Source organism: Thamnophis elegans, chromosome 10 (assembly GCF_009769535.1).
Source record: "Thamnophis elegans isolate rThaEle1 chromosome 10, rThaEle1.pri, whole genome shotgun sequence".
NCBI lineage: Eukaryota > Metazoa > Chordata > Lepidosauria > Squamata > Colubridae > Thamnophis > Thamnophis elegans.
Window position 1 is genome coordinate 27,739,567 of NC_045550.1, and position 27,805 is coordinate 27,767,371.

Consider the following 27,805-nt stretch of genomic DNA (forward strand, 5'->3'; position numbering starts at 1 on the left):
TTATCTTCCACTTGTCTGGGAACTGCTGAAGTTAGGAAACAATCATGCAAACCATTATGACCTGTATATCATTTGACCTGAGTATAACAATTGTAATGTAGGGGTAGCAGGAAAACTGGCTTCAATCGTTATTACTTTTATTTTTCATTTTTCTAAAACTGACACCATATATTCACAACCAGGATATATGCCGTGTTAAAAGAAATCTTGTTTGTAGATAGATAAAGCTTTCAGAGTAGCTAAAACAAATTTATTAAAGCTTGCCAAGTATCACCTTTTTAAAAATGTATAGGAGTATTATGCTTTATGATTCATTGGCAGTATATACATGAAAAAATCATAGTCCAATTTTGGAAAGTATAAATTGTAAAGCTCCTAACTCGTTCAAGAATTTTAAATCTTTAAATTAAATCTTTATTCACACTTAAGACTTCCATCACATCATCCTGTAGGATAGGCACAAATCTTCATGTTGAATCATACACTTGAGATGACAAATTCATTTTCCTCAGTTGTTCTCAATGCTTATTTTTCCATATGCTGTACATTACAAATAAGTACAAAGATGACAACTAATCTAGAGCTAAATGCTCGCTTACCTATGTGCCCAACAAAAAACAATCTGCAAGGGAGTTTGTACGTCTTTTCTTTAGAGAGAGTATGGTAAGCTACAAGTCATTCCACCTTTACAAAATGAAAATAAAACTTTCTGTCCTGAATATGAGATGCTATAGTCCGCCACATTCCATTCCACATTACTTACACTGTGTTTATTTTCAGTATGGAGAATTTAAAGACACCCATTTCCTACTTTTCAGGCCATAACTGATAGCATGTATTATATATGTCTCAGGCTCCTAAGAAGCATTAAAAAAAAACCCATAAATATTGGATCGTTGGTATAAGAAGTAACACTCTTTAAATGTTATATTCATATATACTGACCACCATACTGACATAGTTTTGTTATCTAACATATTAAATGATGTCAAGTTCAATCAGATTTTAAAGCAAAATATTAATGCTAGAAAATATTGTCTCTGTAAGTTTACTAAAGATTGAGAAGAGCTAGAAGTGCCTGATAACTGGTTACTCATTCGAAACTAAGGATCTTAAACTGGTCACTTATGAATTTGTATACTTGAACTTTGCGTATACTCAGTGCCCTCATTTAAAACATTCCACAGTTAAGATTATCTCATGTACTTGTATATTCATCTAGTTGTGCACTATAAATATTGATGATCCATGTAGCTACTCTGCAGGATTCATTCAATGGAATGTGTGTCCATTATTGCAGATGTTACTATAGCATAAATAGATGGGATTCTGATGGTGCTGGGAAAAGTTTGCACTCTTAAAGGATGGCAGAAGTTTACTTTTTATCAGAATGAATTGGACAAAGATGGGCAGCTACAACCATCATCTGACTGTTCAAATTACACAGCCCCAGGAGGTAAAAGCAAAATATCTGGTTTGGTTTCAGTACAAAATTTTATGAACCAAGATCATATGAGGAGAATTAACCAAAGTGCACATCACTCACCAACACCTTGGACTCACACTGACTCACACTGCTATTAACACGTATTTCATGTAACAAGGACAAATCAGTGGTTCAAAATAACTTTCTCATTAACATTAAAAGGAGATGGAGTGACTTTAGAAATTGTTTAACTGTGGGATGAAGGGATAAATGCCACAACTGACTTTTCCAATGTTAGTATTAAGATTAATAGAACAGTTTCAAAGACCAGAGATGAATCATTTTAATCATTGTCTTGAGTGCTTGTACCAACCAAGATGTTACTGAGTAAACAGCCCTTATCCCTTAAGAAAAGTCCATCATCCCAGACTGGCTGTTTTTATTCAGGGCTGAGGACATGGAGAGCATAGAAACATCTTTATCATTAGACAAATGGCCTACGGAAGAGGCCAGTTTCTTTTTTCCTATTTCCCAGTACAGAGTGCATTTGCCTCAAAATCTAGTTTGGACATCTCAGTAATTGTAGAATTAGAAAAATTGTCAGAAACAACTGTTATCGGAATGAGAAATGGTAAAGCTATGCAATCCTGAGGACATTAACTTGTAACAATTGTTCCAGATGGTGGATCTCAGTGCTCAAAGAATGGACTATTCATGAAATCTGCTGTGAGTAGCAACTGAGATGAAGAGGCTGCCACACATATGATGTTATTAAAATGAAAGTATGAAAACTGCTGTAATATCATATGAGGCTTAAATAAAAGTAAAGACCATTAATGGAGCAACTAAGTGATAAAAAAGAAAATGCTAAGGGAGAAAGTAACAAAATTGGACAGACAATATTGCTCTGAAAGCTCTAAAGTTATTTTCATTATGGCAATCAAAAAGGATCTGATCCCTTAATACCCAAAGAGGGTAAAAGAGGAAATAGAAGAAGAAGAAAAAGGATCTGAGGAAAACAGTGGAAGCCATATTAACTTTATAAGCAACAGGACAGTCTTCACTCATTGTACTGACATTGAACCCTTGAATAATTGATAAAACAAAATAATTAGTGACATTAAGCACAAAAGTTGTTGCTGCTAAACTATGCGTCAACATTGGGTTACTAAAGGAAACAGCACAAGAAGCTATTTGATTTTCTACCCTTCCAAACAACTGCCATGTTCCCAAAAATATAACCTGTATTCTAGAAAATATTATGTAATTTTCATCTAAGATTGTATTCTAGGATCAGGGAGAGCAGTCTGTGACAGGTGGTTTTTCACCTGACACCAAACTGCAATAATCTGGCTGTAAAATTCTGAAGAATAGTTATGTAAAATACATATTGATTATACAACCCTTAGTAAAATTAAGAATATAATAAATACAAGAAAGCTGAATACTCGTTCACCCTTTTCCTGTGATTCTACTCTTCTGTTAATGCATTATTTGTAGTCCTCATGTAATATAAACCAAGTGCAGCTCTTGACTGTAACAATTGCTTGTTCTTGTTCTAGAATAGTCTTTCTCAACTGGGATCCCAAAAAACACTGGGATTTTGCAAGGGATCATGATTGAAAAAAAAGCCAAATCCTTTTTGGACTTTTACACTGCACAGTGCGCAATCAGAATTTTCACACATCACGACTCAGTTGCCAGCCTGCGGCTTCAATGTTTCTGTAAATATTGTAAAATGTAGATTGTAGGTTAGAAATGTATTACATTGGAAAGGGTATGTATGATTTTAGGCAGGGATTCCTTGAGACCTGAAAATTATTTCAGTTTCCTTCAGGATAAAAAGATTGAGAAAGGCCATTCTAAAACAATTGATCCTCTTTGGAACAGAATTGTATCAGAGGCTTGTCCTTACATGCTACTTTAGATATGAATTCTCCAATAATGGCAACAAAGTATCCTTCCTCCAGTCCTCACTTACTGACCACAATTGGGACCAGTGACTCTGTCACTAAGTGATATGGATGTAAAGTGAAATGTCACGTGACCACGCCAAGTTATGACTCAGTTCTGACCACAATCGTTAAGCTGTGATGTTAAGGGAATCACCTGTAGTTGTTAAGTGAACCTCATGGGTCTGTGACTTTTAATTTTCCGCTGGCTTCTCCACTGACCTTGCTTGTGGGAAGCGGTGCATGAAAGTTGCAAATGGTGATCGTATGACTGCAAAATGCAGCAAGCAGCCTTGTAAATGAAAGCCAGCTGGGTGACTTCGGGCCAGTCACTCTCTCTCAGGCTAACACACCTCATGTGGGGAAAATAGGAAGAGGAAGGTGTGTTGGATATGTTCACCACCTTATTTGTAAAAATAATAAAGATGGTATATAAATAAAAACTGAATAAGTAAATAAATAAATGTGTGCCAGTTCCTGTGCACCTGAATCGCAACTGTGTGATTACAGGGACGTTGCAATAATTGCAACTTTCAGGACCAGTCATAAGTCTTTTTTCAATTGTGGTCAAACTTTGAATGGTCACTGACTGAGTGGTTAGCAAGTGAGGCCTATGTGTATTTAGCTTATTAAACATTTCAATACAAACCAAAACATGGCTTTTCAAATGAGGGATTATAGTGTGTCCTTGTGTTATGATACAATTTTATGTTTTGAACCTTACAAGACTGCACTTTAAATTCTACACTGTAGAATTAGAGATAACCTGATAATAATAATTCATTGAATTCATAATATGACTGCAAAATTAGAAATTATTGCCTGCACTGAAAAGCTTGCAATTTGTTCTCAATATTCAGTATTAGATGTGAATTGCAAACACTTTTTACTCACACAGATTAGATTTTATCTGGCGGTGGTTTTCTTTTTCCTGACGTTAATCCTTCTAGCAGATATTTTTATATTAAAAAAACAAGTTATAAGTATTTGAAACCATTTCAAAGTTGCAGGCAGTTGTTCAATATATCCACAATATGATATTTTTCTACAAAAGTTGCTTATTTCATCTGAAAAGCCGTAACAAAAAGTATTACAAGTGGGGAGGAGGGAACATTATAAGATTGGACATTCCTTAGATACCATTTTACATCTAAATAAATGTGTTTGTACAATTGAAAATTTGACCAGAAAGTTGTGCATATATAATATGCAAAAACAAGACAATTATTAGAAATATCAGATCCACAAGAGAAGAATTAAAGAAAAAAATATAGGAACTCTAAGGCTTTATTCACCTGACATCGCTTTTTTTGAGGGGGAAAAAAAATAAACGTATCAAATTTACATAATCAAAACGTTTCCACAGATTTGCATGAACAAAAAGTACATTCAGTGAACAATGACAAATTACAGCAGTCTTAATGCCCTAATAATTTTGCAGTTTTCAATAAATTGGAGAGAAGTGTCCTTTCAGGTTGTCAGTGGAAAAAGATGTTAAGTACCACAGAAAGTCTGCTTCATTAAAATACACATTTGCAAATATATATTTCAAAAGTTGTAGATTGCTTTTGACATTTTTGCTCAGTTATGGGTTATCTGGGGTGATATTCACAATGTAATATATTTAAATAAAGAACTGTGGCTTTCTCATTAGGACAAAGGCTATGATAAAAAAGAAATCATTTTGACTTCTGACTGCATTAATCAGTCCAAAATATCATTAAAATCCCTGTGCAAATCTGAAAGAGCATTCTCTGCTTCAGCATCTTGAAATGATGGAAATGCCTGTGTATTCTCCATATTTTATCCTCAAGGTAGCTACCCTTTCTCGGGACTCTTGAGGAAGGTGTAGAGACGTATTGACTTAGATTGGCATAGCGTGGTAGACTTGACCAAAAGCTGGTAAATGAGGCTTTTCACCACACTTCTTTTTTACTCAATTTCCATATCCTTCTGTAGATTCTTCAATCTCTCACAGGTGCAAAGAAAAACAGTTCAGCTAATTCAAATAATCCAGTTCCCATTCAATCTGTCAGAATCAATTGAATTGCAATTAATATGCATGACCCAAACCTTCCATTTTACTCAGCAGTTTTGCAAGTGTATTAAGAAAAACTAGTATTTGATAGAAAAGTTGTCTATGAAATAGTCTCACTCGGTATGTCACCATGATCATAATTCCCCATGCAGTAGCGTGTCTGTAGAAAAAACAAGAGAGAGAGAGAGAGAAATATGAAGATGCACAAATAAAATAACCGCATATAATTTAAATGCCATTAATAACATAGGTCTGAAAGTTAATGCATTGTTATGGCAAATCAATAAAATATATAAAATAAATAAGATTCCTTCTATTACATTTTTCTGTTTCTAACAGAGAAATCTCAACTAGAAAACAAACATACTTAAAATACACAACAGCTCTACCTACAACTAATAAAGAGACAAATGCAGAATGGTTGGTTTTCAGGGGAAAAACCCTTCAAATTCATAAATGAACAATTATGCAATACATTCACGAACAATATCCTGGTAGTCCTCACACTGATATTAATCGAGACTGGGAACTTGGCCACTAAGTGACATGTTTGTAGGACACAACATCCTGTTTACAATGGCAATTGTTGCAGTCCCCGTTGCTGTTGTTAGGCAAATCCTGTGTTGATGCCATTTGCAATCTCCTGCCGCTTCACAATTGACTCTGCTTGTCGGAAACTGACAATGAAGGTCACAAAGGATGTTCATGTCACCGGGGGGGGGGGGGGGGGGGGATGCAGCTACATCATAATTTCGGGTTAATTGCCAAGCTCACCAATTGTGATCATGTGAATCCAGGGACACAACTACAAAGACCATTCACAAGTATCCTTTGTTCAGAGCCATCATAACAGTCGCTGAATGAATGAATGTTAAGCAAGGACTACCCACAAACAATATTAAGAAAAAAAGTAATTCCATTTCTATACTTTTACTGAGCTCAAATTACAGGTAATTACTTAATGCCTATTCAGTTAAAAAGGACTCAAAAAGTTACATACGGCCAGTTCTTGAAGTATGTAGCTTACATTTAAGTTCTCCTCTAAAAATGGAGACACAGTGGCTTTAGTCCCCTTCTACCTTCTTGCAATCATGTCTCTCCCAATTTCTATGAAAAATACTGTAGATATTTCTTAATGCCATGAAAAATAATTACCTTTCTGACTTTGGGATTCAGTTTCATTTGTTGTAATTAATATTCCCGATTCCTTCTCTTGATGGAATTGATTATATAACTGTTTAATTTCTTGATCGTAATCCTGCCATTCAGGGACAATCCTCATTGCTGCCTGCAGCTTGGGTTCTTTTGTCATTGGATTATTACACTGCAATATAACACATGCGTCAATGGCAATGGGGACACATAAGGGGAAAATACACTGAACACTCCCTGAGAACTTAACATTCAAGCATAGAATCATTCAGGGTTGGAAGGGACCTTGATATCATCAGGTCTAATGACTTGCCTGATAAAGGGCTTCACTACTGCAGTACCCCTGACTGATACCTAGGTAGGCTCTGCCTAAGACCTTTTGGTGAGGAAACTCTACTATCTCCTTGTTGTGGACCGCCAATGGCCAGCAGAACTGGCAGCAGATTCGGACAGTGAGGAGGTTGGGGAGGAACATGGGCCAGTTCTGGAGTCTGGGGAAGGCTCTGATGAGGGCTCTATGTCAGACGCAGAGAGGGGAGAGCCAGTTATCAGCTGCCTTCAGAAGCAGACATCAGTGAGACAGACGAACAGCTGGAACCTGTTCCCAGTGTCTGCATGCACAGAGTTGCCAGATGAAGGGAAAAGCTAAAGAACAGGCGTCGACTTGGGAGTAAGGCCACAGGTGGATGCTGAATGCTGTCTCCCAGAGGAAATAAAAGAGGAGCGAAAGGGAAGTAGTGTTTTTAGAAGACAATTAGTTCGCTTAATTGGTTTGTGTTTGCCAAGTTTTGCAGATATCGGCCTCACAGCACTCTAAGCCAGATAAGGTCTGTGACAATAAATCCTCCCTTGAAAGACTTTGCTGGATGTGAATGAGCAGAATTCACAGTAAATTAATAAAAGAGGTTTTTGTCAGAACCAGGAATTTGCTTCATGCTCTCGGGAAGTCTAGGTCAGAACACTCCCAAGAGGATATATCCCACTGTTAAACAGCTGTTGCCTTTATCATTTCTCCGATGTCTTCCTTATAATTTAGTGCCATTATTTCTTGACGTGTTTTGAAATAATTCTGAATAATTCTGCCTTATCTTCTACTTGACAGCCCTTCAGATAACTGAAGACAGCTATCATATTTCCATAAGTCTTCTTTTCTTTTTTAGAGCATGATTAATAAAATATATAACTATAGCAATACAATAGCTATATTTTTATTATACATTAATAACAGCAATAGAAAATCAATATTACACTTCTTTTTCAGTTTCATTATTACTACCATGGGCTGATTTTTTTCCAGATTTGTAAAATCTTATCTTTTAAAAAAATGAATTCCTAATAAGGTCATCCACAAAAGAATAATTATACCTTTAATTTCTTACTGTATCATCAAATTTAAAACCTAGATATGATAAATATTAAGCCAATGATGAGTGGGCCTTAATGCTACCTGGTTTGAATAACAAAATTTCTGCAAGAAAACAACAAAGCTCCGAGAACACCAAGGACCAGCCAACAAATTCATTGGTAAAGAGGAATAAGAAGAATTGGCTTAGTATCAGCTCATATGAGATGGACCTAAAAATGCTTTTGGATGCTAAGCAGAATGTTCCAGAAGCTAATAAAACCACTGTAGTCCTTAACTAAATATAGCGAAGCACTGTGTCCAGTTCATAGAAGATAGTAGTTCCACTGTACTTTATACACTGGCCAGACTATACTTGATGGGGACTGGCCTTCGACATGGAAATATTGGTGTAGGTTCACAGAAAAGCTATCCCGAAGAATAGTTAGGGAAACTGGAGGTTGTTTAGCTTGCAAAAAATAAAACTAAAGGGAATAAAAATATCTGAAAAGCTGCCACATGCAACAGAAGGCAGGGCCCATTGAAACTGAGACAAGGACAAAAGGCTTTTAAATTAAAAGAAAGATGATTCAGGGTGAATATTAGGAGGAACATCTTTAAACTAAGAGCTGCAAAACAGTGGAACAGTCTGCCTAAAAACATGCTGGACTCCTTCCTACTGGAGGTTTTCTGAATGGCCACTTGGCAGGCAGGTGAACTCCTATTCACCAGATAAGCTCCCCCTCCACACACAATATAATGAAGCAACTTTACCAGATCAATAGTCTTTGCTCTCTTCTTTGAAGCATCATCACACCACGTTTCACACCAAAGCCATTCCTGTGGTAGTGATTTAATGGGGACCTGATGGATCATGTTATTGGGCAAATCCTATAAAACAAAAATTTACAGTTCTCTTTCTTTGCATATTTTCTAAAAAAAATTCAATGCATTCCAGTTGCATATAAATTAAAATTAACCCATTACAAACGGATTACACACATTACAAAATGTCTGCTGACCAATTTTTTAAAAAAAAATATGCCCTAGGGTGAGCCTATGGCATGCGTGCCACAGGTGGCACGCAGAGCCATTTGTTAGGGCACATGAGGCATTGCCCTGTCAGCTCCAGGATGCATGTGCACACTGGCCAGCTGACTTTGGCCTTCTTTTTTGGCCATTTTTCGCCCTGAAGCCTCCGGAAGGTGAAAAACAACCCAACGCACAAACTAGAAGTTTGGGAATGGACTTCCGGGTTGCCCATAGGGTCATTTTTCACCCTCCAGAGGCTTCAGGGAAGCCTCCGGAGGGCCTCCTGAGGGACAGGGGAAGCTGTTTTCGCCCTCCCCAGGCTCCTAGAAAGCGTCTGGAGGGCGAAAAATGGGTCCATTGCACTCCAAAAGTGGGGGGAAGGGCAGGGGTCACGCGTGCGGTGGAGGGGGGGTGTCAAGCGCATAGCATTATGGGTATTGGCACACCTGCGCATGACCTCCCCCCTGCCTTATCCTTGCTTTTGGCAAGTGATGGAGAAAAAGTTAGCCATCACTGCCCTAAGGGACAAGCAATTATATTAAGGAATACACTGGAGCTGTATTTCTCAGAGCACAGAATATGTAGAGTAAAACAATAAAACTTTAGGATGAGCATGCGAGAAAAAAACCAAGCATCAACGGAAAACATTTATCTTTAATTACCTTTGAGCCTATCTCATCTGCAATCATATCACTGAAGAAATCCAGAAGTTCTTAAATTATATTGAGTTATTGTACCTTGCATTTAACAGATGGCAACTATGGCTCAGCTGCGTGTCTATGGCAGATTAAGGGATTATACTTTGGAAGTTCATATACTCTACAGCTCTAAAAAGCGTTTCTCTTCTTACAGTGCGAGGCAGGGGGTGGGATTCTAACCAGAAGAAACAAATTGATGTTATTTTTGTCCTGTAGCCTTGGCCGCAAGTCCTCAGTGTATCAAGAAATGAAGGAGCAGATTTCTTAACTGAGTTTGAGATTTCAGTCCTATGGCAAAAGTCCTGAGAGAACTGAAACTAGTAAGATAAAGTTGGCCTGAGAAAGGATAGCAAAATAATTTTGGTGTTGACTTTGTGTATGTGTGGGTGAATTTCAGTGCTGTATAGTTTTACATTCACTTGTACTTTCTTTTTCTCTTTCTGAATTAATAGTTGCCATTATTGTATATACCGTATATACTCGAGTATAGGCCGACCCGAATATAAGCCGAGGCACCTAATTTTACCACAAAAAACTGGAAAAGTTATTGACTCGAGTATAAGCCTAGGGTGGGAAATGCAGCAGCTACCGATAAATTTCAAAAATAAAAATAGATACCAATAATGCCATTGCCCATTGAATAACATATACAGCCTGCCTGTGCCCATTAAATATACAGTAGCCATTGTAAAAATTTGCTCTGCATAACAAATTATTATCACACAATACCGGTGTATTCAATGAAATACTTCACTCACCTCATGATGCTGATGTCCCGCTGTGATGATGATGTCCCGCCTCCTATGACACACGGCACAGTGATTCCTATCATTGGATCACTGTACCAGAGGAGGTGGGACATCGCTATGTGGCTGCTTGCCATAACAAGGAGGAGGTGGGACATCGTTGCAGAGCGGCAGGAGGGGGAGGAAGGGGAATCGTAAGATAGCCCTGCATTACATTAGAACGTGAGGAGGGGGGATGCGCGGCAAACTGACACAGAGGGAGGGGAAACTCAGGGGCGCTGGGCCATTCACGAGCGTCACCCAGCGGCATGGCCCCGCCCCTTTTTCTCCTCCATTTCGGGCAAATTTTTCACTGACTCGAGTATAAGCCGAGGCGGCTTTTTTCAGCTCAAAAAGTGGGCTGAAAAACTAGGCTTATACTTGAGTATATACAGTAACCTAAACTGCCAGAATTTGATTCCATTATGCTATTTGCTAAGTACATATTTTGCGCTATGGTTAACATTAAAATTCTTTGTCACTACTCTAATGTTGTGTTTGTACTGCACCATATATTCCAAGGTTTTTGGCCCTATTCATCCTGTCACAAGGAACAACACTTTTGTTTAAAAACCTAGTGCTAGGGAAGGGAGATTTTCTGTTCTGTCCCATCTAAATTCCAGGAAACAAGTGGCATCTGCTGAATCAAGAATAAGGATGCCAGCTTGATTAACCCAGATGGATTGCATTTGCTTTGGGAACAACTATATCCATATACTTCAGAAAGTAGGCAGAGGGGATGGGATAGTAGTCTGTGAATGCTTCCTTTCTACCACCTTTCCTGTAGACCTATAACCAGTAGTCCACATGCCACTAAAACATATTCCTATTTGTCCACCTATTAGTAACCATAATGCATCTCTTCACAAAATATTATCTTTCTTAACTTCTACATTATTCCTTAATATTTGTTATTCTTAACCTATCTTATGTTGGTATCCTACAAAACTTTATAGAGGAATGCCCATTCTACAAGTTTCTAAGGGTTGATTTTGCACAGAATAGCAATGTGTCTGCAAAACTCAAATTTTTGGAATCTGATATCCGCCACGAATGAGGGGAAATTATCTAAAAAGCAGCATTACTGTAAGATTTGCATCTCTTTTGAACAAAAAATTGGAAGTATACATATAGAAGATAAACTTACTTGATCGAGATTGGAGAGGCTATTTGGATCCTGGCTAAGTCCTTGATACTGTCCCCTGAGTCGATCTCCAGCAGCTATCTTTCTGAACTTTTTAAGGTCTACAACATAAAGAGCACTAAGAACAGAGAAAGAACAGCTGTTAGAGTCACCTGTACACTAAATAAGTAAAATGCAAAATAAATTCACATTGGAATTTATTTGTAACTTTCAAAATAAATTTTCTATTTACTCTCAGTCTAAATAGATCAGAAGTATTTGGAGTGCAAATCTATCACCTAATATGATATTTTCTTCCAGCCAAGTGGCTTGCCCAGTATCCTGACTTCCAAAATCGGTAGCCATCCATCTCTCTGCGGCTTTCACAGAAAGGTGTATAACCATATGGTGCTCCATCCAAGTTGAAATCTCTTAAATCCTTTAGGTCTGTACGCACAATCTAAAGAAAAAATAGTTCCGTTTAAAATTTTAGATATTCCATAGGACATGTGGAATTTGGATCTCTATCTAGCCACTTTCCTCTTAATTAAACATGATATAGGGCAACAATACTTTTCCATCCATTCCCAAAAGCTATACCTTAAACATATGGACTTTTATGGGAAAGGGTATGTCCAAAATACTATTATATGCTCCCAAACTTCCCAATCATCCCAACTGTTGCTTAATCTCCTAAAATCATTTGAGAGCTTGCTTGCAAGCTAGAGGTTTCATATCACCACTCCTTTCCATTAGTTTCTTGTGACTATCATGCAGTAGATCAGTACAGATGAAAAAAGTGTTCATCACTTTTTCCTCTGTACTGAACCCATACTGTGTTCATCACACAGTAAACTATATGCTGATTTTTAATATTTCTTTTCTGAGAAAAAATCTAGAATTAATGAAGACAAGCAAGTTCCAAGCTTTATAGGGGGGAAATAATAAACATCCAATCAGAAGCCCAGGATACGATATACAATCTTCATGGACATAGGCGTGGAATTCAATATTCATTTGCTGGATATGTCAAACATGGCCTTTCTTTGGCACGTACCAAATATGGGAATTTGGTGGATTAATTTTGATCTTACCTCAGCACTATCTCCTAAAAGATGGTGCTAAAGGGAATATTATCCCACTGATCTGTTACAATTTCCGTAAGAATCCTAATAGTCTCATTACCTGGAATAAATCATCCTGAATTCTGGGGTCAGGTCTCATCATTTTCTTGTCATTAAGAAGACTATGTAAATCATTAATGTAGGAAGCCAAATAATAATCAATCAGAAGTGGCTTAAGGCAAGTGTACTCTTGGTCAGTAGATAATCTAATGCAGGATTGAGTTTTTGCAGCTTTGGTCATTTGGTATCAATCATGAAGGATTAGGTGGCCCTATAGTGGGTCATCTTTTATTTGTGACTCATCCTGGAGCTAGCCATAGCAATCAATACCTTAAACACCATTCAGATTACCAGCTGTGCTACATGTAGAGCTATGCTAAAGAGGTTTTGGAAACTGAACTTATTGTGAAAAGTGGCAACCAGACTACTTCTGATTTGTACTTTTGTTGAATTATGATTCTAGATCTGATTTCACTGGCTACTATTGTGTGTCCAAGTATGTATCCAAGAGGTTGATCTTATACAGCCTTAAACATTCTGGATTCTAGATCTCAGTTCTCATATAAGTCTGTTTCGGATATACCTATGAATGTCCCACCATCAAGACAAGGCCTTTTGTATATTAGCATTTAAACTGTAAAACACTCTCTTTAAAGAAATTAGAAATGTAGTTTATTTCTTTAGATTTAACTGTGCTATTCAATAATTTTATCCCCTTAAATTTTCAAAAGGTTTTACATTTATCAGCTATTTTTTCTACCTATAAATACCTATGAAATTTATAAATTATTTTTAAATTTTAAAATATAAGTTGTAGGGTGCCCTAGCTAAAAAAGACATCGCAGACATTCTTTTAAAAATAAATAACATTTGAATCTTCAAAACCACTTACCTGATCAGCATCCACAAAAAGGAATTTATCAACAGCGAGGGGGAAAAGCACATCCAGAAAAAGAATTTTGTAACCCCAGATAATACGTTGCTTCTCTGTTTGCTGGTGAAGCCAGCGTGGCCACTTGTACTGGACAAACTCATACTGGAAATTGTACTTTTTAGCCATATATGGGATGAATTCCTGGAATAAAATATTAGTTACTGTCCTAACAGCTTCTAACACAAATTACCAAAAAACCCATAAAGGATATATTACATTATTCTTAAGAAAGCTAGATATTTGGCTATGAAAAATATTCAAGGATAATGGTAAATATGCAAGGGGTAAAATCAGGAATCTTCACATTTTGCATAAGTCTCATAACCAACAAAATTTAATTTTCTTGCATTCCTACATTTCTTATAAGCAAAGACTTTAGTGTGGGAAAATGATTATAAGTAGATGAAATTAAGAGATATTAGTGTATTGTCCTTTCTATTACCCAGAAAATAGGATTTTAAAATAGGAACAACAACAACAACCAGCAATAGAGGTACACTGGAACATATCCACATGATATTTTTCCTTCCAGCAGAGTATTATTCTCAAAGAAATTATTCTTAGTTATCTATGCTGCCAAAGAGGTGTTTGTGTGTGTGTGAGTGAATGTATGTATGAGAGAGAGAGAGAGAGAGAGAGAGAGAGAGAGAGAGAGAGAGAGAGAGAGAAATTTCTGCAATTAAATATAATAGAAGCTTTTTTTCCAACTCACTAGAATTAAGCTCATTCCCACAATAGTATTTGATCTCTACTTATAATGACTGTAGCAATTTCATTTCCAATCACTATTCATTATTGCTTTGAAATATGGTAGAGAAACCACTTTTCTCTATAAGGGGTCTTATTTTAAGACAGGGTCTTATTTTCTTTTGACCCCTGAAATAAGCATTGGCCTTATTTTCGGGGAGGTCTTATTATTTTTGAAGTGCAGGAGGCAGTGAGCATGATCACCTCATGGCTGCTGCTGTGTTGCAATATTTTTGGAAAGGGCTTATTTTCAGGGGAGGGCTTATTTCAGCACAGGCTCTCAAAAGCCAGATTGGACTTATTATCCGGTGAGATCTTATTTTCGGGAAAACAGGATGGATGGATGGATGGATAGATAGATAGATAGATAGATAGGCAGGCAGATAGGCAGATAGGCAGGCAGGCAGGCAGGCAGGCAGGCAGGCAGGCAGGCAGGCAGACAGACAGACAGACAAAGATATATACATATGCATGTTGTTTAATATATGTATGAAATTTGACACATTTTTCACCTTTACCACCTTTTTATATTCCTAGCACAAAAAATGTGTAATGATTTTAAAATGTACTATATTTTCCAATTTGAGGAAAGTGAATAATGGACTACATTTTCTTACATTGTTTGATATTCTGTGTGAAAAAAAAATAGTTAGGAATATGCTTGGAGTTCTAGCAATAAATGAGCCACATCCTAAATTAAACATATGTCTCCAGACTAATTGCATTCTAGCTAGCTGTATTCTTTAGCTGAGATTTTCCATAAGCTGGATTCAAAATCTTACTCCCCCCTCTCAACCATTTTAACTACCTATTATCAAATCGAAATGATTAAATAAGAACAGATGGGAAAGTGTGGGGAAATGAATGGATGGGGACTCATCTGTGTAGAAAAAATGAGAAACAGCCCTGGAAAGAAAATATGGAACATGGAATAGTTGAAGATCTTGGGATACAGGCAACAAGAATATGAAAAGGAAAAAGAAATCAGGGACATTTGGAGTTTAGAAAAGAGATTTAGCAGATGAGTTGCTTGAAATGCAGAGAATTTGTTTTCTATGGATTGAATGCTCTGTTGAAGCAAAAGCAGAAGCATTTCTGCTTTTTAAGCAAGTTGCCTATTGTTGAGCTCAGAACTTTGCCTGTGATTGTTTTGGGCAGTTCTGTTTGCCCATATTACAACCCTGTTGTTGACTTGAGATGACTTAGTTTCTTTCCAGTGTAATTCAAGATGCTGTCGATTAGCCTTAAAGCCCTATCTGGGAGGGGGCCAAGTTATCTGAGGAACTGTTTCTGCCTAGGTATATTTGCCTATTCCACCAGGCTGGATAGGATGGGCACACTCCAGGTACCTTCTCTCAAATGTTTTCATCAAGTGGGACCCATGAAATGCACCTTCTCAATAGTGGCCCTGCTCTAAGGCAGTGTTTCTCAACCTTGGCCACTTGAAGATGTCCGGACTTCAACTCCCAGAATTCCCCAGCCAGCATTCGCTGGCTGGGGAATTCTGGGAGTTGAAGTCCGGACATCTTCAAGTTGCCAAGGTTGAGAAACACTGCTCTAAGGAATACTCTCCCCTCCCAGATCCACCAGACCTTAAAAAGCTGGGCCTCCCCAAATATTTTTGTTTTTTTGTGCGTGATTTTTGTTTTGTTTTTCTTTTTACTATTTCCGTGAGCCACCTAAGTTATGATTTGGAACATGGTCAACCATATGTTATTATTAAATAAATAAATGTAATTAAATTCTTAAAAATATAAAATATTTTTATATTTTACCTTAACTGTGGGTGATAAATAATTCTTCAGAAACCAGAACTTCACTGGAGTTTCTGTGTGTTTCAGCACGGATAGCATCATTATGCTGTCAAAGGAAATAAAATAAATAATATAACAAACATTATAAATAAATAAGATAAAATACAACAAATAAAATCTAAAACTAATGTAAAGCTCTATGTCTTATTTTTCACCTATTTTGTAACTGTAATTGCAAACTTATGAAAAATCTTAACAAACTGACTATAAGAGAGCACTGGAAGGAGATAAAAAGTTTAGTTAATTGCTTAAACTGTTCTTAAACAAAGGGCTCTAAAGAATGAAAACACACAAAATTGTAGGATTTCCCATTAGCACTGCTGTATCAGAAGCTAAATGAGATTATATAAATTGGTCTATCAAAATGAAGTACTCCACATGATTTTAAAATAATTATACATTATATTCTAGAATTATCATTTTTTTCTTATTGGCTAGAATGATTCTGGATCATTTAAGAATAGTTATAGGCTGAAAATCGTTAGGGATCTTTAATAACTTTCTGTGTACTCTCTCAACAGATTAGTAAGAATTTCTGATTTCCCACTAATTAAGATCGCTGAAAAAGACTTGGTGCAGATATAAAAGTAGGAAAACGTTTAAGGAATGTATTCAACATGGGTTCATATTTCTGGATTGAGCATGTAGTCAGGACCAAACCTAGAATGTTGAGTCTTTACTGACACCTCTTGGTTTCTACGACTAGGTGTTTTGGATTTCTGCAAATGCACAGTTGACAGATGGGGGAGGAAATTTTAAAAAAAGAGTAGATGCTAATTTAAAACACACCATTAAAAGATTGTGGTAAGTTTTTTTTAAAAAAAATCTACACTAACACTTGCTTTCTTTGAAAAATTCAAAAAGATTTTTACTCTTTGAGTCAGATACCAACTGTTATAAAGCTCATGAAATTCCACTGAAGGCCCATTAGAGATGAACATCAGTACTTATGTATGTTAAAAATGAACCGTGGGCGTCTTGAAGCCTCTCATCACCACCTAACAAAAGCTCATGAGTGAATGCAGAATTAATGTCTTAATACTCTAAAATAAATCCCCATTCAAGTGTAAGCACAGAACTGTTAAACCAGAAAAGAGCATAGCCTTAGTACTAAGGAAACAGGAAAAGCCAATGTAGATATGGATCATACTAAAATAAAACATATACGATATTAGTGTTTCATTTCTTAAAAGGGTACCACAGGGAAAATGGTGAGAATTTTCCACTGCCACTGAAACTAGAAATTAGAAGTCAGAATAAAGAGGTATATATTGCAGATATAGAGGTTTCATTTAAATATAAGGAAAAACTTTTAGATGGTAAGATCTGTACAACAATCTTTCTATGGGTGCTGTGGATTTTTTTCCTCTGGATCTTTTTTGACACAGGCTGTCTCTTATAATTCTACAATGGTATTCATCCATAATTGTAAAATTATTCTCTTATTTATCAGAATGAATCATGTGTAAAATAAACTTCAAAACCTAATAAATGAAGAAAACAAAAAATCCTGCAAATCTCCATGTATAAGCAGCATTTTACAATTTGAATAAAATTAATTCTAGACTTACCGAAGAAATCTCTCATAGAGATGCCCTGATGCCACTGAAAATATGTTGATCACATCTTCCTTATCCTGTTTCACTTCTTCTTTCTTCTGGCCTCCTGTAAATCCCCTAAAACAACGGAGAAAAACCTTTTGCAATGCTCAATTTTTTAAAAAAGGTTTCTTTCATGTTATGTCATCCTTATTAACTACTAGTCATTATGCAAACAGTGGCTTTAATGAAAAGGTAAAGGTTCCCCTCGCACATATGTGGTAGTCATTCCCGACTCTGCGGGGCAGTGCTCCATCTCCGTTTCAAAGCTGAAGAGCCAGCACTGTCCAAAGACATCTCCATAGTCATGTGGCCGGCATGACTAAACGCCGAAGGCGCATGGAAGGCTGTTACCTTCCCACCAAAGGTAGTCCCTATTTTTCTACTTGCATTTTTACATGCTTTCAAACTGCTAGGTTGGCAGAAGCTGGGACAAGTAACAGGAGCTCACTCCGCTACACAACGCTAAGGATTTGAACCATTGATCTTTCTGATCGACAAGCTCAGCGTCTTAGCCACTGAATCACCGAGTCCCTTTCATTTTTTATTATTTTACCTTTTTTATTATGGCTTTAATAGAAACATATTGATAAATAATATAAACTGATTCCAAATATTCCTAAAATTATGTTGTAAGGAATTAGGTTCAGGAAATTCAAGAAGCAATGAAGGACTTGCAAGTATCTTTACCATTTCAGAGATTCCCAAAATCCAGACTCATTTTCATTAGTACCATCACTAAGTAAATCTTCATTTAGCATATCTGGCTTCTTTTGAACCTACAAAGACAGAATACAAAGGAGAATATAATGTGCCAAGGATGGAACTGTTGGGTTCTTAGTGATCTATGAGCTTCTTTTTCTTCTTGCAGAAACATCTGTTAATGAAATGTCATCAAAAAATTAAAAGAAAATTAAACTCAGAGAACACAAAGAACCTGACAAAGAGAAAATAGTAAATTAGCTTAAGTATATTTATACAAAACTGCAAAGAGTTCTTTTAACATTGTTAATAGTCTGGGTTTTTGTCAACTAAATTACAAATTATACCCGTATATAAAAATATTTTTTGAAACATATAAGGAAAATCTTGTTGAAAATAGTACTTTACCATCCTTTTCAAACTCACCTTCACTTTAATAATTTTGCTTTTAAAATTGTTGATAACAACGACAACATCACTGGCGTCTGGAGGAGAATCTGTCTCATCATGACTAAAAATTAATTACATTTAAAATATTAGCTTTGTAATCACTATTTTGCTGCCACTTTTCTCTGCTTTGTCAAAATCTGGCTCAAAACTAGTTTTATTTCAAATAGTTTATGTTTCCCCAAATTCTATTTCAGAATCGTATTAATCCAACTATGGATATATACCTTCATATAAATTTTATGTATGAAACAAAAAAAAACCTGACTATTGATGAATGTAAAAGTTTTAAAGTTCAAATGAACTTGCTCAAAATATTTCAAAATCCGGAGAAAGAAATATTCTTATTTTGAATTCAGAATAGTTGTTTAAAGCTTGAAATTAAGCTTTAACATCAGGGCATTTCTGGAATAGTTGGAACATCACTTCACACTTCTAGTTAAGTGTGGAACAGCTGTTCTAAACTTAAAGGAGGGAGGCATTTTAAGTTCAGAAGTTTTCAAATTCAAAACTGTCCAATAATTTAATTAGGGAAGTGAAATGAAGCCAACCTGACTCTTGAATTATTTGAAGTGCCAATTCATAAGACCACCCAGGTTCTTTTAATGCAGTGCCAATTCTTTGAAATTGCTTCCCTATGGAAATCAGGGTAGCTCTTTCTTTGCTGGACTTTCAAAAAACTCTTGAAGACTGAGCTGTTTCCAAGATCCTTTCCCTGATTTGTTATAGCGCCATTGTGGTAGAGGTTTTAAGTGGATGTTTTACAGTGGGGTTTTTTCTATCCAGAAAAACACTATATAAATTTTTTGCTAACTCTTGCTAACAAACTTATTTTTATTGTGGTAGCATAGAAATACTGGATGTTACATAAATAACCCAATGCCATCTTGATGGAATCACTATATCCTACAGAGTATAGAAACAAAGAAGTAGAATCAGGATTTTTACCAACCTACCTGTAAATTTTGTAAATATCATCAGACCTTCCATTTCTGAGCCTCAGAAACCAGGCACCAGGATTGGCTTTTAACTGAAAATATCCCTAAAAAGGAGAAAGGGAAAGGGAAAAGAAACATTCTAGTTGACCTCAGGCAATTTACCAAATACCAAACTTCCCATTATGATGCCTAATTCAACTGGATTTCACTTGGCAAGCTGTGTGTGCACATGTGTGCTTTTGAGTCAGTTTTTTAACTCCTGAATATTAGTTCCTGCAGTTTCTTTGGCAAGATTCTTCTTAAGTGGTTTGCCATTGCCTCCTTCCTAGGACTGAGAACGACTGGCTCAAGGTCACCTAGCTGGCTTTGTGCCTAATGTTTCCCAGTTTCTAGCTTAGTACCTTAACCGCTACACTAAACCTGGCATGTTACTTATCTTTAAATTATTCATTGCACAGAAAATATTGTATCCTTAATACAAATAGATACCAGCCTCCAATGTCTAAAATATCGTATCAATAAGCTTTAATTAGATCCTAGACATACATACAGTATGTATGTAATGTAAATGACATATGATTTGACACCGGATAATAAAATATAATCTGAAACCAATACAAGAAAAAATATTTAAAAAGAATTACAGGATTTCCATAAAATCTCAAGGATCATACAAAGAACTGTATGATTTACAAATGTTACCCTATTAAGATGCTTAGAAATACAGTATATATGGGAAAATTACATTTGAAAAACATTTTTACATCCTTAAAAGTTGAAGTTTGACCCTAGAACTGCACCAGCTTTGCATTTTTCTCTCCCTCTCGCTCTAAAAATTTCAAATTTTAAAAAATATAATTACAAAGGATATCTTGATCAGGATCGAGAATATATATATATCTACTAGAAAGAAATCTCTTTATGGTGGATCATTCCTACTACGTATATTAACATTAAAATATAATTTGTAATGCAAGTTGATATTCTTGTTTGATAAGATGTAATACAACCAGGCAAACAAAATTGTTCTATTTTTTATTATTTGTATCTTGATGTTCCAGTCATTTCAGAAACAAAGGAAGATGGTGGGCTGTAAATACTTTTATGAATTAATACCAAATGCATATACCAACTAGATACCTATGAGCTGTTAGACTCAATCGTAAATCCTAACATACTTATTTTATAGATAGATGATGATGTTATCCATTCAATTGTGTCCAACTCTTGGCAATTCTATAGGCCAGGTCTATTCACATCTTCCAATCTTGCATTATTTCTTTGAGTTGTTCTATGCTCTGGCTGGTGCCAGCTTTAATGATGTCCAGCTACCATGTTCTCTGGCAGCCAAGTTTCCTTTTACCGCTAACTCTTCCAAACAGAGTTTCTTTCTCCAGTGAATTTATAGATATTTATTCAAATATGAATTCTGTCATTCCCAAGATCTCAAGAGAGTATCAGTTATTCTCACCCAGATTCTTTTTTTTAAAAAAGGAAGCTAAAATGCTGTGAGAGATTCTAGCTGGGTAATTTACTATTTTGAATTGAATTTTATTATTAGATTATTTTCTCTATGTTATGACTGCGAGATGTTTTAAAAAAACAATTTCAAAAAATCTTAAAATTATTTATAATGCTTAACGTTTAATTCAACCTAGTCTCTAGTTTATGTTTCTGGCTGAGCAAAAGCCACAATAATTTTTTGGGTGAAAGTTAGGGTTAGAGTTAGGCTTTTTTTTTTCTTTACATGATTACTTGCCTAGGAATAAAACAAGAGAATGGCATATCCCAGGATGGCGAACTTATGGCATGCGTGCCACAGGTGGCACGCGGAGCCATTTGTCAGGGCACGTGAGGCGTTGCCCTGGGCGCATGTGCATGCTGCCCAGCTGACTTTAGCCTTTTTTTCAGGCCATTTTGGCCCTCCCCTGGCTCCAGAGGCTTTATAGGAGCCTGGGGAGGATGAAAACAGCCTCTCTCCCCCCCCCCCCCCCCGAGGCATCAGGACCTTCCCTGAAGCTTCCGGAGAGCAAAAAAACAGCCCTATGAGCAAACCAAAAGTTCGGGAGCGGAATTCTGGTTTGTTCATAGGGCCGGTTTAAGCCCTCCGGAGCCTTTAGGGGCCTTCCGGAGGCTTCCCTGAAGGCTCCAGAGGATGAAAAATGACCTTACGAGCAAACCAGAAGTCACTTCCAGAGGGCTTACTCCAGAGCCTTCAGGGACCTTCCGGAGGGCTTAACCAGTCCTACAAGGGAGAATAGCTGGGAGTCACGCATTGCATTATGGGTGTGGCATGCCCGTCCACGACCACCCTGCATTCCCCCCCCTTTTGGCACATAAGCAAAAAAGATTCGCCATCGCTATGAGATATAAGGCGGAATATTGGATATTCTGAATTTTGGATTCCAGAAAATGGATTGCTTGCTTTTATAAAACTATCTGATATATGCGTGGCCAATTAAACATCTATTTCACATTGCATTCTATCAAACTTCAGTAAGATGGTCAGTCACTTACTAAATTGGCCATGACAATGGTGTCAACAATAACAGGATTTGTTGATGTTCCAAGAGTGAACTGAAGACCTCTGGGAGGTTGCCCTGTAGTGATATCATAGCAGTGCCCTTCCAAAAGGAGGTGTTCTAATTCGTACTCGGCTGCCACTACACTCTCCACCTGTGTAGAAAGAAATAATCATTAGTTTAGCATTCTAACGCTTTAATAATTAAAAACAATGATCAGCATCAAGAAGCTACAGCTGAAGTAGGAAAAGTAAAATAAATAAGTCTATCTTACAATTTTAGATAATGTGATATTGCAGGTTTGATAGCTACAACTAAGAAGACCATTCTTTTGTTAGATTTGTACCCAGAAATATATACCCCAAATATTCACAACTCTGCATTGCAAGAAAATGTCTACCACTAAAAGAGCTACAGATATTTTAGTTATTATTAATTTTATATAGACCCAGCTCACTTGGAGGCAACTCTAACATAACATATGCTATGTTCAATTGTTATATTAATACAGGGTTTTTTTCAATTCTATACATTCCTAATTATTCCTATATCTATACATCTATGTTTCTAAGCTACATTTCATGTTCCTATTATTTATCCATTGATAAATAATACAATCGCACAATGTTGGAAAAGTGATACCATGCCGACAGACTGTTTGATAATCCAAAAGATCTTTGATTGCACAGAGATGGATAAACTCACATTGGAGTTAAGGGACAAGGAAGAATATTATACAGTTTGGGAAAACTGGTGTCAATGGATAAACATTTTTTTCAATTCTAGATTCTGCAACCATCTTACTAAGATAGCCTTAGACAACTATATATTCTTCAAAGATACCGAACTTTACAATATCCTAAATTCCCAGCAAATGGGATTAATAATTATGCCAGGGAAAGAATTTTGGAACTTGCAATGCCAGCTCATTTGGGGAGTACAAAGTTGGAATAATTGTTCTGGAAAATGCTTGAAGAGACTCTACTGATATAGGTAGTCTTCACTGAATGATCAGTCACAAGACATTTGAAAACTGACTCACAATTATGATGGCAGCAGCACTCCGCAATCATGTGATCTCCATTTGCTGCCTTCATTGTAGGCTTCCAACGAGAAAAGTCAATGGGGAACTGGCAGGAGATCATAAATGGAGATCATGAGACAGCGAGATGCTGCAATCATGCAGGATTTGTCTAACAGTTGTGCCAGCCACAAATGCTGTCATAAATTGGCACGCACACAATATCAATTTTACAATTGACTTGCTTAACAATGGAGTTGCTGGTCCCAATTACCAGTGTTAAGTTTATTCAACAATTAGCATTCATCGTTTGCCAGCTTCACTTATATTCTTGCCATTTAATATCACAGCACAAAAAAAAAACTTTGTTGAAAAGCCTATTTTATAATGGAGAAATCAAACTCCTTGAAACAAAAATCAGTGTATATTATTGGAAGATAAAAGCAAATAAATTATGTGCATCTTATCCTCCAAATCATCATACTGGTTAAGACATTGCAGATTTTAATCTTCAATCAGTTGACTAAAAAGTCTTAGCTGAAAGCTTTATTTTCCAAATGGAATATTTCTAGTCTTCTCTAAAACTTGAATGCATATTAATATATTTACCTCCTCCAAATAAATGTTGTCAAGATCATATGATGCTCTTACTGACTCCACCATCCAGCTCTCTGGAGTATTTAGATTCAGAGTAAATAATGGTGATTGAGGCATATCCAGGAATTTGGCAACTGGTCCAGGTATAAGGTGTTTTTCTGCTGTAAAAGTAATTTCTGGCTCCAGAACGTAGCGATAAAAGCTAAAAGGTAAAGATGACAAACACTTAAATGTTTTAATATTAAACATTTGTTCTCTTGCTAATTGCTTGCAGACATTTCATTACCAGACTAGATAACCACTTCATCCTAGAAGGGAGTGGGGTTTGCTACTCTGTTTATATACAGTAGCTGTTAGTATTAGTGGGGGTAGGGAATTGTGTACTCTTTGATAGTTCTTTCAATGGACTGTTGTTTATTGCTTGATTCTCTGAGGTTAACTCTAGTGTTAAGATTAACATCAGATAAACAATTCATCAGTGAAAGAGTGAAAACAAAAATAAACTTAACAAAGTTAATAAAAATAAAATTAGTAACTAGCTGCAGCCTGCAGTTTTCCAACAGTAGCATTAAAAGTACAGTAAACATGACATTTTATCAGTATTACTATATTCTGTTATATTTGACTCAGCTTATTATTCCTCACCTTTTCAGAGGCATGTCAGAGAGTTTGGATTGACAGTTCATAAAAACTCTGAGGTTCATATTTATGAGTTTGTTCAATACCTAAATCGAGGGAAAAGGACACATAAATCTAAATGCAATTAAAGTACTAATTTCTTCCTCTTCTCATATCCCTAATGTTCTGTCTACTCGCTGATAAACATTGAAATGCACTCATCATTTGCTATAGGGGAAGAACTTATTAGTCTGTTAATTGATATTACACATATACTGTAGCTAACATAAGATAAATTAAAAGCTAGTTATGTGATAAATCAAAGTCCTCTCTAAATGTGTTCAATTTAATTCAAATCTCTTATCTTCTTGGAGCACAACTGTATCACTGAGTCACTAAAACAGCTGCACATTTTTAAAAGTTCATACATTTGCTTCATAAAATAATTCCTGCCTCCATGTGTGTGTGCATGCTCAGGCTCTCCTCCATTCTTCCTCCTCCCCTCAGTTAAGTGAAGCAGATGTGCAGGGGAGGATAGACTCTGGCTTACACAGATAGCCGAATCTGGAGAAAGGTACATCTGTTTCAATTTTTTTTTAATTTGATGTGTGTCATATACACCCTTGCACTTAATAAAGCACTTCTTCCAAAGCATTTGCTCAGGTAATGAATTATGTATTTCAGCATTTCTACTCTCTTAAGTTTTTTAGTTTAAACGTTTACAAGTGTGTTCTTAAGAGTTATTATTATTCACAAAAAACTAAGATAAGGCAAGATAATAGTGTATTTTGAAAATGTTTCAACAAGTGCCAGCATACAGGTACTTACGACCACAATTGAGCCCCAAATTTATGTTGCTAAGTGACAAATGTGTTAAGTGAGTTTTGCCCTGTTTTATGACTTTTATTGCCACATTTGTGAAGTGAATCACTGCAGTTGTTAAATTATAACATGGTTATTAAGTGAATCAGGCTTCCCCATTGACTTTGCTTGTCAGAAGGTTGCAAAAGGTGATCACATGGCCCCGGGACACAGCAATGGTCATAAGTGTGAAAAATGGTCAAAGGTCACTTTCTGCAGTGCCATTGTAACTTTGAATGGTCATTAAGCAAACTGTTGTAAGTTGAGGACTACCTGTATTTTGCATGTTAAGGTTGAATACTTTTACAATAGGTTTCACACATTGCTTGTAAAATGAGAAGCTAATTTCCTCTACTGGTAAAGAAGGAATATCCATAACTACACAAAATATTACAAACATTTTTGCAGTTATCAATATAAATAATAATAATAATAGTAGTAGTAGTAGTAGTAGTAGTAGTAGTAGTAGTAGTAGTATAGGATGATGAAAAAATGATAGGATCTGGCAGCAACCCATATCAACCATCAACAGTCAATGATATTTGTGATACATTTTTAAATGTTCAGTTGACTGAGTTTCATGTTTAATGAATAAAAGAGATAATAATTATAACAACAACAACAACGATCCAATAGTGATTATAATAATAATAATAATTTCACACCATAAGCAATGGAGCAAGTCTTTGTGCTTCTCTAGTGGCGGGATCAACAATAGCCACAACATCAAAATATATTTCTCCCTCTTTTGGTCTCAACTTAATTGCACTAGAAAAAGAAAAAAGAAAAAAAACTAAATACAGTATGTGTAATCTTGATGTTTGTATTTAGTATCAACAAAAGTCTAAAACATTTATGAATTCCGTTTTTAGAACAGTTAAAGAGTCAACACATGTTTACATATAATCCATTACTATTTTATTTTTTAAATACTTCCTTAAAACTTTTTGAAGAAAACATGCATGGAAATTCTAATGAATGTAATCTTTTCAGGATTATTTATATTTTACAGAATCTGAATGCATATTATTCTTGGCGGACGGACAAGACTAATTAAGAACCACTCTTGCAGACTATTTTTACCTGTATTTGTCCTCAAAAAATTGGTATTCAATCCTTGCCTCTCCCTTTGGTTGTGCAGACAGAAGAGCATCCACCTTCATGACAAGGTCACTTGCACTGAAGAGAGAGAAAAAGACCATCCTGCCAATGTTTCCTTCCAATGTTATTATCCTTAAAAAGGTCACTTGAATGAGATGTAGTAACAAAAAAAAAACCCAACACATTGTAAGTGCTGCTTTTGCAAATGATAAAATAGACTATATATGAAATCCAGTGGCTTAAATGCAAGTCAACTGGCTGTTTCTCTTTGCTTGCTTACAGGAGATATCTATTTAATTTCCCTTGCTTTGAGAACTGGCTTGGGAGGGGCACACAGGGATACGGGAAGATGGAAGGACCAGAAGAAGGATGAAGCCACAAGCCTGCTGTTCCATTAGAATGCAAATAAAAGATCAACTTAACACAAACCAGAAAGCCACAAGGCAAAGGGAGAATAAAAGATGAGGCTCATCACTGAGAATATTTGTAGCTTCGGGTTGACATGAGGGGTCCTTGGTGTTCTCTGAGCTTGCTTGTTTTCTTGCAGATGTTTCATTACCCAAAGTCAGTAACATCCAGATTAGCACTGAAGTTACATAGTTGGGGTCTGCAAGAAAACCCAGAAAGCTCAATGAGCCCCAAGGATCCCAGATGAGACGCATTCTGTAAATAAGAACGAAGTTGTTTTTTATTTGCTTTTCAAAGAGAAGCAATGTGGAGGTAATCTTCAACTTACAACTATTCATTTAGTGACATTCAAAGTTACAATAGCACTGAAAAGAGACTTATCACCGGTGTTCACATGACTGTTGCAGCCGCATTCCCAGGATCATATGATCAAAATTCGGGCACTTGACAACTGGAATGTCTTTATGACAATTACACTGTCCTGGGGTCATGTGATCACCATTTCTAAGAAAAACCCCAGCAAAATGGGGAAGCTAGATTCAATTAGCAACTGCATGATTCACTTAAGAATTGCAGTGATTTGCTTAGCAATTGTGGCAAAAAAGATTGTAAAATGGGGGCAAAACTCACTTAAACCACTGTCTTGCTTAGCAATAGAAATTTTGGGCTCACTCATGGTTGTAAGTCGAGGACTACCTGCATTATGTTTTATGCTATCTGCTCATGTATTGCTATTATAAAATAAGGTTTACATATTTTCAGTCAAGCGTTCTTTGAAATCCTATGAATGGGAGACAAACTATAATACCCCTTTAACACATTAAA

General features: G+C 36.2%; 1 protein-coding gene across 2 annotated transcripts in view; it reads right to left on the bottom strand.

Annotated features, from left to right (window-relative positions):
- Positions 1-4,634: 4,634 nt before the first annotated feature.
- UGGT1 (UDP-glucose glycoprotein glucosyltransferase 1) overlaps positions 4,635-27,805 on the bottom strand; it is a 58,028-nt gene continuing 34,857 nt past the window's right edge. For both annotated transcript variants that reach the window (XM_032225240.1, XM_032225242.1), the window contains 16 exons: positions 26,555-26,650; positions 26,137-26,239; positions 24,638-24,717; positions 24,005-24,194; positions 22,370-22,528; positions 19,871-19,956; positions 18,894-18,978; positions 18,456-18,544; positions 17,739-17,843; positions 16,129-16,213; positions 13,565-13,747; positions 11,848-12,008; positions 11,573-11,687; positions 8,685-8,801; positions 6,572-6,740; positions 4,635-5,576 (listed from right to left, as the gene is read on the bottom strand). In XM_032225240.1, the coding sequence (XP_032081131.1) occupies positions 5,551-5,576; positions 6,572-6,740; positions 8,685-8,801; positions 11,573-11,687; positions 11,848-12,008; positions 13,565-13,747; positions 16,129-16,213; positions 17,739-17,843; positions 18,456-18,544; positions 18,894-18,978; positions 19,871-19,956; positions 22,370-22,528; positions 24,005-24,194; positions 24,638-24,717; positions 26,137-26,239; positions 26,555-26,650 (1,849 nt within the window). In that variant the 3' untranslated portion in view covers positions 4,635-5,550. The remainder of the gene's footprint in view (positions 5,577-6,571; positions 6,741-8,684; positions 8,802-11,572; positions 11,688-11,847; positions 12,009-13,564; positions 13,748-16,128; positions 16,214-17,738; positions 17,844-18,455; positions 18,545-18,893; positions 18,979-19,870; positions 19,957-22,369; positions 22,529-24,004; positions 24,195-24,637; positions 24,718-26,136; positions 26,240-26,554; positions 26,651-27,805) is intronic.